This window comes from Labrus bergylta, chromosome 23 (genome assembly GCF_963930695.1).
Source record: "Labrus bergylta chromosome 23, fLabBer1.1, whole genome shotgun sequence".
NCBI classification, from domain to species: domain Eukaryota; kingdom Metazoa; phylum Chordata; class Actinopteri; order Labriformes; family Labridae; genus Labrus; species Labrus bergylta.
In genome coordinates this window covers 5,199,768-5,211,785 of record NC_089217.1, presented here as the reverse complement: position 1 = coordinate 5,211,785, position 12,018 = coordinate 5,199,768, and the positions used below count along the sequence as shown (strand labels likewise).

General features: G+C 39.5%; 1 protein-coding gene across 2 annotated transcripts in view; it reads right to left on the bottom strand.

Moving 5' to 3' along the window:
- The window catches only part of lin7a (lin-7 homolog A (C. elegans)), a 32,541-nt gene extending 21,690 nt beyond the window's left edge, over positions 1 to 10,851 (bottom strand). For both annotated transcript variants that reach the window (XM_020647728.3, XM_020647727.3), the window contains exon 1: positions 10,753 to 10,851. In XM_020647728.3, coding sequence (XP_020503384.1) covers positions 10,753 to 10,789 — 37 coding nt within the window. In that variant the 5' untranslated portion in view covers positions 10,790 to 10,851. The remainder of the gene's footprint in view (positions 1 to 10,752) is intronic.
- Between the last annotated feature and the right edge of the window lie 1,167 nt (positions 10,852 to 12,018).

Below are 12,018 nucleotides of genomic sequence, written 5' to 3'. Positions count from 1 at the left end.
ATGCTAGCAATTTTGATTCCCCATTGGATTTAGATGCAAAGCTAGATTACTACGGCTAAGCTAGTTAGCTGTTTTTACAGCTTAGCATTACAAGGAACACACTGCTTAATATTTTATTCATACTTCATGCGTTTATGGTTTAAGGATACAATAAACACCTGTCCAATAATATATTGCACTTGATGTGTAGATTGTCTCTTGAGCTGTATTAAACAATGAGTTGTGTTTGTTTCTGTTTGCCCTTTCTGACCCCTCGCTGCCTTTTCTGGACTCTCTGCTCACTTGTGTATTTTTCAGACATTTTCTTTTTATTCCTCATTTGCTACTGACCTTTCCCTTCATCAACAATTAAGGAAACTTTAAATTAATTCCCCTGCTTATGTCAGCCTTGCATTACAGAGGTCAGGCCAGAGCATAAACAAAGTTTGCTTGTTGCTTTGGGTTTTTTTGTCCACTTTTCATTATCTACCTCCACTTCACACACAAAACATTGAGGCCAAAAGAATATTATTTTGACTTCTCTATCATCAAAAGGTGACACACGCAAAAAAATAACAGCAATTTCCTCCTCTCCAAAACAGTGCCCCATTTACACTCATTATCAGTAGATTGAAAACTGTTCCCAGTGACGTCTGAGGAACTGAGAGAAGTTTAGTTTCAAAGATAAATTCTGGCTAAACAAACCACGTTTGACTCCATTTACCTAAACATTAAAAACGCTTGCTCTTTAATAGCTTGTAATGAGCTGGTACACTTCCAAGCAGTAAGGTCATCTCTCTATGTGGTTTATGAGCATTTCTTTCTCATTAAACTGAGGTCAAAGGTATCAAGAAAAAAAATGATCCCTCTCTCTCCCTGACTCTATACGACTTCACATGCTCATTAGCTCTATTTTCTTCTCCCACATCAATGAGTTTGACTTGGCGTTTGGATCTTAACTTCAAAGATTGATCTTGCAGACATTTTCAGTGGCGCTTTCATCACACTGATGAGAAAACGATTTCTGTCCATTTCCTGATATTATCTTTCTAACTTGAATCAGGTTTATTTTAAATTTCTGAAGTGTTGCGTCAAACGGCAAAGCTGCGAATTGATTTAATGTTTTAATGTAAACCTTCACAGGCAGCTTTTACAAAAACTGTAGAACAGTAATCCTATTAATACATGTCATGTACCTTTGTAGTTTATACCAATGTAAGAGCCGGTCTATTTAAATCAGGACCGACCGATATGGGATTGTTTGGGGCGATACCATTATCAATATTAGGGAGTGAAAAAAACAATATATCCGCCAATATCTCACTTAGATCAATCTTCGATCTGTAGATAGATATAGACTGGAGATTGATAATGCTTGTTGTAATCAATATAGCGCACTCTGCTGGTGAAAGAGAACTCGTGTAATAAAATGATACTCAAATGAAATAATATTTGACTGGTGAATAAATCTAGAAATATCGGCGCATATATTCACTTGATGTGCTAATATCGGCTGATATTATCGGCTGGCTGATTAATCGGTCAGGCTCTAATTTAAATTCTAAATCTTTCAAACATGGCAGTGTGGTCATTGGCTTTAAGCATCAAAATATGAAGCTGTAGGTACCAGCCCAGAGTCCTTTTCCCCTGTAGTAATTTTCCAAATAAGCCATTGAGGATTACCAGGCAAAGATTTTTTTTTTTCACCCAACTGTTCGTCATCAATCACAGTCTGACTTGTTCATTTGTCCGTTTACAGAGATAAATGTTAAGTTTAATTGTCCTCAGATTGAGTACATTCTGATGTGTGCTACCACTTTTGCTGACCTGTTTCTTTCCAGCATAAAGTCAGTGCCAACAAATACACGAGTGAACAACACTGCTTGTACTACTGTTTGAAACTAGAATGCTTTCAACACTGAAAATCTAGGTCTCCATTACAGATTGTGTAGTCGTGTGCAACTCCATTACTAACCTGACTGCATTATTTTTAGACAAAGACTCAAAATGTACCCAGAAAGTCATATTTATTTTCAATCCGTCAAACTTTATTTATACAGCAACTTTCAGACAAATTCACTTGTACTTAAGAGTGAATGGTAAATCAGTAAAGATACACACACATGATCTCGAGACAACGTTAACTGCAGGTGACCACAGTAGAATGAGTTGTATAATAAATGGTAATCAAATAGTCCTGAGGTTCAAACTGAGAGGCTCAGAGGTAATGAAACGTCTGCTGGCTTTGTACTGCTCTGCAAATTCTCCCTTTACTGCTTTTTCAGCGATATCTGATCTCACACAGCAAATATGTCTGTGAAGATTTTCTGCCTCGTTGTCACGCTGTTTCTCATCCGCAGAGGCGATACTGTTGTGTGAAAATGTGTAAACAAATCAAGGTAAGGTTCCATGAAAACGGATATAACTGGCACATGGCTGCCGGATTATTTCTCGTGCTAGAAAAGATATTACCTCCCGTGTTGTTTCTGTCTTCAGTTTGACCCTCAAAACTCGAAATGAACCGCACAGATTAAAGCGGGGGGAAAATAATGTCCCATGAGTGCACTTCAATATCCAGAGCTCTCCAAAAGTGGGACATCAGATGAGCTGTGTGACTGATCACGGGAGTGTAAAAAAAAAAAAAAAACCCAGGAGAGGAGGCACTGAAGGATGATTGTGTTCCTTGACAAAGCAGCGTAAATGTCTGCGGGGGAATCACAGCCACGTCACATTTACAGGAAATGAAGCCTGACTCACTTCACCAGCAAAAAGTGGCATATTTCATTAAAACACTACCTTGAAACAGGAGGGGGGGAAATATTCCAGAGCGCCTGGATGACCCTCTGATAACACTGACGTAACCATGGTGATGCTCCACACTCATCCCATGTTGCAGCTCCAGTCGAGCAAAGAGGCTGACAGAACAAATGGAGCAGGGATGAAGATAACACCACATGTGTGCTCGACACCCACATGGAGCGCCTGTTATATGCACGGCCTATGAATAACTTCAGCTGGAGGGCGAAGTGAAATGTGATCCCACACATGACTAACAGTCTCTGTATTAACAACATACATGAGCAAGTCTTGATTTGACACTTCAACAATATGTCATGAATAATACATAAACCGCCTCCAAAGCCGTGCAGTACCATTCACTTCCATCAAACAAACCATTGTATTAAAGGTGTAATATGTAGAATTACACACTAAAATATCTAAATTAATTGGTAATTGACTAACCTATGTTATATATTTTTTTTGTTGAGTGCCTACATTACCCAACAGTTATAAAGCCAGATGGCTCTGGGTTAGAATAACTGGAGAGCTCTCTTTAAAGCCTCTTTACTTTTTCATTGATTGAAACAATAACAGAGATGTAACTGTTTTAGAAAACATGGTATCAGAAAGATCAGATATTGAAAATGTTAACTATCTTAGTGTAAACTGAACAGGAATTTGTATGTCCAATTATGGGAAAAACATGTAAGCAAACAGTTGCATCTTCACACATGAAGCACAGCAACATTACAAATATTTAAGACACTTTTCAGCCATTTAGCCACTCTACTGTAAGTCTCCACCAAGCAGAGGGAAACCAATGGGTTTTTATCCATTTCACTTTTGTTTTTATCTGCCAGCTACTAGTCCTCATATCATTCCAGGGCCTTGCTTTTCACTCTCTTCCCTGCATGCTGTCATCACCTGACCTCCACACCCTGCCCGATTCAACAGCTGTTCCAAAATACTCTAATCAATCCCTCATTCCATATCTCTCACTAGAAAAGCTAGATCATTGCAAATCTCTCTCAAAGCATTCCAGCCCTCTTGTCCCTGCTCGTCTGTCTCCTTTTCTGCCTTCTCTGCCCTTTTCCCTGCATACCCTTTTTGCTTCTCTCCTTCACCCGCTCTGTTTCTCTGAGTTTGATTTTTTTTTTTTTTTGCTTCTCTTTATCTGTCTGGCTGAGCTGCAACATGAGTAAAATATTTTCTGCCACCTCGAGACTTCTTCGTAATCCTGTTTTTTTTTACTGAACACACAGTGGAGGGAAATCAGCCTTGAGCGCTTTTTTTTTTTTTTTTTTTTTTTTGCACTGCTTTGACTCTTTCTCAACCTAGAGACCCACTGTTCTGTGCTCCGGGGGATTCAGCGAGTCCAGATGTGCGCAACATCTGTGCAAGTTCCTACATCCGTCCCAATGAAAAAAAAATATACACACAACCTCCATGTCTGCCAAATTTAGCTTATCTCTGAAGCACAAACACTCATAGCAATTAGGTCATTCTCACTGTGTAGTTTCCTGATTATTCTCACATAAAGAAAAGTTAGCTGATGTTTTTGTTTTATGAATGAGGACTTTTTTAAAGAACAGTGGCAAGTGAGAATAAAAAGATTTTTTGACTCTCATTACCAGCCAGAAAATCGTATAAAAAAACTGAGAAATCGCATTTTGCAAAAGACAATCATGAGCTGTAATTAGAGCATCTTTGAGGAGTTGTAGCAGCAGTCAAGCTAACCTTAATGTACACTCCATCATGTTGCAGTTACAGTGTAGTGCGCCGCTCTCGCATTAACCAGAGTGATGAGACGAGCAGCGATCCTGTCAGCCATTAATTTCCCTGTGCTTTACTTAGGTTGAGGGCATCCTCATTAGTGACGATGATTAAATTAGCAAAGTTTAATGCAGTTTTTTTTAATTACGCTACTGTCATGACTTCATTAACACTTTCTTCAAGCAAAGTTTGCATTGAGTTTTCATGGAGGAATACCAATATTTACAGAGGCTCATTACTGAGATGTCGTCTGTGTAGGCTCTCAGTCATCCAGGTCATGGTAAATTAAAGCGTGTTCCAAAGACAACTAGACTTAAAATCTGATGTTAAATGTAGAAACACGGTTCAATGTTAAACATGGGTAAAGAAGCTTTCACTGCCAGCTCTGAACTCCACTTTTATGCTCTCATGCTTTAAGCTCAATGCTAACTGGTGCTTCAAATGTACTTAAAATACTAAATGTGCAGTCTCTGACGAGGCTGATGCATTTTCAAAGAAGCTTGATTACAACATCTTGAGGTGACCAAGAGGTTAGTTTTAACTGTCTGAATGAGGTTTTTAATGACTGTCGATCACTGACTCTATATGAATATGGACAGCGTGTCTCAGTCTCCTTTAGTTGTACAAAAGTGATGCCAAAGTATCCCCGGAGAGGCGCTGACATATTGTGCTAATGGCGTCATTTGGAACCATAACATGCAGAAGGGAGGTGGCTGGTGGAACTGCAGAACTGACGCCACACCGCTTTAGCTAGCAAACCTTTAACTCACGGATAAAACGTCAAACATCCCTCAGGTCAGAACGGTCCACAGCAGAACAAATTGCATGTTTTTTTTAAGTATTTGGATTAGTTGATGGTTGGGGAATGGTAGTTGAAAACAGTTCACTTCCATTTAAAGGTACAGACACAGAAACAGCCTGTTCTGAGCAGGGCTGAAATAGAGGGGTGATTTTTTAAAAGAAACTCCACAGACATGTTTTGTGGATCTCTGAGACTTATTGAAACTTGTTGAAAAGGAGGATAGTATGTGACCTTTAAAAAATTTGACATCTTGTAATCAACTTTTTTTTCTCCACTTACAGAGGTATAAAGACACCACATCAAAATCCAGTTACAGGAAATGTGTTTTGACTATGGGGCTTCTTATATCGCTCTTCTTCTCAGAGAAAACAATTCCTCCCTTGGCTGTTAAAGATATCTAGCTACATGCATTAAATGCAACAAGTTACCTCATCTTCCCCTTCTCTCTGGAGCCAATGCCTTTTATTTATTACCGTCTAGGTTTAAAATAGACAAAATAACAGAATTAGGACAAGTTAGTACAGAAAAACATAATTCCTGGAAGGTACTGGGAAATCAAAGGTGGATTATAACAGTGTAAAAGCTTCCACTGGAGGATTATACCTTTTATGCCTAAAAACATGCATTTGTAGATGTGAATGACATCGTCTCTGTGGCAACATGCTGTGTAAACTCATATCCCTGAGCTCTCCGAAACATCAGGCAGTGACTAAAAAAGGTCATCCTCATCATTCGCTGATTAGAGAAAAGGCACAGAGCTGAACAAAGCAACAGGGACACGTAATGAAGGCTTCAACGCGCAACAAAAGCTGCACAACATTGTTGATGGGATGTGTTGGGCCGCTGGGCAGTGCTCCAGTTTTTGGGGATAATTAGTCCATTTATAATAGTGGCAGAACTGAGTGTAATTCATTTTCTGTGCTTAGAGGTGTCGTTTTTTAACCAAACTGCAGCCATGTAAATAAATACATCAGAGGCTCTTCAAAACCAGACGGTCGTGATTACATCTCATAAACCTGGTGATCCCGTTTTTCAAATTCTGACTCTGGTAATTGATGTAAATGTCACTTTCAACATCAGCGGATTACACAAAAATGCGTCGCTGACCTTTCTTTGACTCCATTCCCTACAGATGTTTACACCATTTTTTTCCTCCCAATAATAGTACCAATACCTAGACTTGGCCAATATAGAGGATAGCTTGTTAATGCCAGTACTCATATAGGTATTGGAATCAGTATTTGGATGAATTTGGTATTGTATGGTTTGGTACAACATCTTTAATCTGCATGCATGTCAGTGTAAAAAGTCCTTAAAAAAAAAGCCCTTGCCATCTGCTGCCACCACTTTGACCGGGGCGTCCTTGACACCTTGGCAACTCTGCTGCAAAAGCGAACCATAATAATGCTTAAAATCACTTCGAATGTGTAAAATGGGATGACATGGCTTCACCAAACAAGTCCATTCTCCATGAGAATTAGCTCTAATTCGCCCTACAGCGACGATCCCCTTGAAGCAAACAACAAATAAATCACTCCTTGAGGGCTAATGGCTCTTTCAACAGCCTGTGGTGGAAGCAGAGAGTGAAAACAGTGCACTTGTTTTATTGTTCATCGACTCTAAATACTGGCCGTTGTCCCTCAGTGACAATTACTCTCTAAGAACTGTTTTTTTTTTCTGTGTTTAAAATGGGTGAGTTTAGACATAACCACCTATGAGTGACGTCAGCCTGTCAGCAGCCCTCTAATCCTTCAAATCTCTGACTGACTGAGAGCATGTGATGGGAATAAGGTTGGGCCTTGAATCACTGAACCGGCCATGATCTCACAGAGGGAAAACAAGGACTGGGGGAGTGCGGCGCTTCTGCAATTCCCTTCAGTCTACTAAAAAAGGACGGTTTATACTGTACAGAAAGTGTAAACAAACCCAACCAAAAGCCCTTAAATTGGTTCAAATAGCTGCTACTTTCAAGAGCCGTTTAATATCCTCAGGCGAAGAAATCCACCACAGAAACAAACTAGACAAAAATCTAATGCAGCTACAGGTATCTGTGAAAGGTGTACAACCCACTTCTACCAAAGTGAAAACCTATTGCTCCTTCACGCACTCCCAGTAGTGTGCTACCTCTCACTCTCTCACCATCTGGATGCAAAAGGTTTGTAGCTGTGTTTTAAAAGTACCAAAGGTCAATCTGGGAAAATGAGGAAGTCACTTTCTAAACTGAAACTACAGCAGATGTAGTGAACCAAAGACTGATACTACCAGCAGTAAGTGTTTAGGAGCACAGGTGTCATTGAGTCCAAAACTGTCTACAGATGCAAAACTATTGAGATGTGACATCAACTGCTTACACATTCAGTCTACTGTAGAGTCAAATCTCTTTCCTGGATTTTATTTTCTATCAAATTTTATTTTCTATCAAATCAAAGGTTCGTCTTGAGATTTATTTTTTTGACAGCAGCGACAAGTTTGCAGCCCAGGTCGCCAAATCCCAATGCTTTGTCATCATTAGCGACTTAAACATGTGCACAAAGTTGCAGGTTTCTAGCGTTTGGTTGGGTTTATGCACGAAAACTACATAGTTAAGTGAGTTAAAAACACCGAATAGGTTCAAATGAAAACTCAACATTGAATTTCGGTTTCACATATGGCTCCATCCCTGGTCTCTTGGGTGAAAGTTAACAAGCTTAATCCATAAATCATCCCCTGTCTTCTGCCTCAAAGCTAAATCAATTGGTAAACACCACAGACTGTATATGGATGTAGTCCCACTGGCGTCACACATTGAATTCTGAAGTGGACTTTTGAAGTCCCTCGTTGGCGGTCGCCATATTGGAAATGCTGTCTCAAACCAACTTTCAGTCAAAGAGCTAGAGCTGAGGCGGGCCTTAAGCCTGCCTGCCAATCAGTTCAGCCATGCCCCTTATGATAAATAACTCTTATCCTTCATAATCTTTATAACTAATGTTATTCTTCAGCAGTATTTTGTGCTAAATTGTAATTGGCGAATGTGATCGTGCACGCGCACACGCACAAAACAATGTGCAGAGTAATGGACTGTGTCAAAATACCTGCTGCACATCATTGTGTTCTTTAGCATGAGGCGGCAGGCAATTGCATTTAGATGAATTCAGTTGTGCATCTTTTTTTAGTATTTGGATTAGTTGATGGTTGTTACAGCTCAGAGTTATTGCACCCTACAAAGCCGCTCATACAGTAACTGGTGTCACTCTTTTCCTGCAAGTTTCTGACAAAATCCTTCGAGCAACAGCAACTAGGACACACCCACACTGACCTCTGCTCTCACTGTCTCATATCAAAAAGGTTTTCCTCTCTGGGACTTGCCTATTTGCCGGTTAAATGCCAGCTCTACAGAGAATACAGACAGGTTTTTTTTTAAATCATTCAGCAAAGGTTCAAAACCATTGTTCCTGATCGGATGCTGGAGCTTTCTTATCACAGTCATTTCCTCCGACAATAACAGGAAGGCCAGTGATGTACGCTCCTTTCATCCTGTTGTGACCTGACAAGCCAAGCGGGAGCCCTGAAAATGAACATCTCTCTTTTTTCTTTTTTTTTTTTGCACACCGCGTACGTTGGACACCTGAAGAAATTGTGGTAGCCAAAGCTTAAACTCCCAACATGAGACGAGACAACCTTTTCATTAGCAATTAGATTGTTTTCTCGGAAGCCAAAACCAGAACCTGTAATGTTGCTTCTCTCTCTCTCTCTCTCTCTCTCTCTCTCTCTCTCTCTCTCTCTCCGACAGCTCCTGTGTAAGACTATCATTATAGCTGCTCGTGCCTTTACAGCTGCAAGCCGCTGACTGGTCCCATTCATGCCCCAGCATGTGAATATAGATCTTCCCCCCCCATCTGAGGTCACATCTGAATCCCTGCCCTGCAAATGACTAAGATCAGATGAGGCTGAATGCTGACATTTTACCAAGATGGAAGACATTTCCCTTAACTCCGCTGTTTAAAAGCCTGTTTATCAGTTCAGCTAAACCCTCTTTTCATAATCCATATGAGTGAGTGGTGGGCTGGAAAGGCGTGAGTTGAATTGTTTATCTGTTTTTTTCCTGCTGCAATCTTCCCCTCATTTCATTAACGCTGCATGCTATAGCACTTCTGCACCCGGCAGCTTGTCTTATCAGTGAAGCTTGAATGCCCACAATCTTTATCAGAGAACAAATTGCAATTGAGCACACAGAACAAAAAAAATCTAATTCCTCATTTAGCAGAAAAATGATCAATTCCGGCTAATTGCTCGGATTCCACATAACCAGTGACACCAGTCGAGATGGATTCCTGTATAATAATGAACACTCCCGCCAGATAAAGTGTATTTATAGTCCCCTCCTGTGGCATGGGAAGTAGCTGGGGAGCTGATGCTAGCTTTAGTTGGCACAGAGGAAATAGCTTAGTGTCTGCCTTCTCTACATTTGACAGCATCAGCTTCATGCAATGCTTGTGCAATATTTTATTCAGGAGTAAATGCATGGTCTTAACGTTAGACTGAGATTTAAAAATTAACAGTAGGCACTTCAGATGTGTATACAGGGCATTTTTTTTGCTTGCTTTTATCTCCTAGTTGTATTAATGTAAAAAAGGGGAATCATTATTTGCACAATATAATTTGTGTTGCAGCTTGCAGCAGCGTTGTTGCATGCAAATAATGCAAAATTCCCTCTTGGAGTCATTACTACTCACTACTACTATGAATGAGGTCAGGAGGGTGCACAAATGTGTGTTTGTGTTAAGTAGTTCACAATTACATACTAACACATCTCATAGTAAACACAACCTGTGGTGCATTAAGCAGGCTGGGTAACAGCATCAGATGTAGGCTATAATTAGGCTGCAATATGCAATTTGCTTGCATATTTCAGGTTATCAACAAGTACAAAACGGCAAATACTACTCGTATTTTGTGCCATATGAGAGCAAGAAACCTTCCTAACTTGCAGCTGCACAGTTTAAATACAAAAGTTGTTTCATAGCAAAGTGAATCTTCAGTTTATGGAGAGAAGAGAAGAGTATGTGGATAATGTGACAGAGGAGGTTACATAATATAGATGGGGATAAACGTCCTGTAAGCAGTGTCGTCCAGGACCAGTAGTAAGACAAAATGCTGGGAAATGATGTTATATAGCCTACGCACGCGATATTTTCACAGAAGACACACGCGCCCCCTTTTACGCTCACGCGGGAGGGTTTTTTTTTTTTATTTTAGAATAACGCGCGAGCTCTTATCGCCTTAAAATAACATCCCGTAAAGATAATCCGGTGTCGGGAACAGAACATCTGGAGGCGAAGCAGGGGTTCCCGCTTCCTCTCCGAAGTTTTATAAACATGAAGGAAGAAAAAAAATAAAATAATAACAAGCCTTAAGAAGACAAGTAGAGAGAGCCTTACCTCGATCCAGAGAGAGCGGTTGGACCACTGTCGCCATGTCTGCTGTTTACTGGAGACTGGAGAGGCTACGGGAGCTGCAGCATCACAGAGAGAGAGAGAGAGAGGGAGAGGGAGGGAGGGAGAGAGAGAGAGAGAGAGAGAGAGAGAGAGCAGTGATTGGGAGTGGTTGGGAGGGGGATTAATCTACCTTAATCCTTATCATCATTTCTCATCACCTGGCATCCTTTGCAAATTAAATCTTTTATGTTCCCCTTTATGAAAGATAAGTCGTTTTATGTTGTATTTTTTAAATTATTAAGGTTTTTTTTTTTCTTAACCCCCCCCTCCCTAAAAAGTGACCGTAATTTATGGCATTTTTTATTACATTGAGTGTTGTAGAGTAGACAACAACAGACTTGCACAAGGGACTGATTTTTATTAAGTCAGAACACATGGCTATATGTGAACATTTGAAAAAAAGGATACTGACACTAAAGCATAGCACTAAAGGCTGCTGCAGTTTTTTTTTTTGCAGGCTGTTTTACTTCATTACAAGTTGTCATATTTCATCACAAATTTTGTTCATCCTGGCACATTTTTAAATATAATTTTTTAAACATACAAGAATACATACAACATGAAATAAAATAAAAATAGATACAAATCTAAAGAAAAGGCACAAAGAGAGAAAATATAATTAAATTAAGATTTAGAAAATAAATAATAATAATAATAATAATAATAGAAAAATAATAATAATGATAAAGGCTGCTGCAGTTTGAGGTAGAGTATGTCTTCCCCAGTCAGAACTATTATTATTATATATATAATATATAATAATATATAATATATTTTATATATTATATATTATTTTTACAGTCCATGGTCAGAACCAACATGAACTCCTGCTCAAGTCAGGACAAAAACTTGGAAACTCGAAAAATAATTTGGTGCCCGACTTCACTTCAGAATAGTCATCAAATAGCTGGCAAATTATGTTTTGTTAATGTTAACATACTTTTTATTAATTCAAGTATTGCACATCAACTTATATGCTCAAATATCACTTTTAACAGAAACATTTTACTGATCTTCTCCGTAGCATCAACGTTTTTTATGTGCTGTTGACATTCCGACTTTCTGAACTGAAATCACAATGAAACACACTGAAGTCAGAAGAACGACTTCCCAACTCGGAAACTCTGACCACTCGAGCGGCACCTGAATGCAGCATAAGGCAGTCAGCCAATCTGTCAATCAGATTGGTCACACAACAACTTTTTTGCT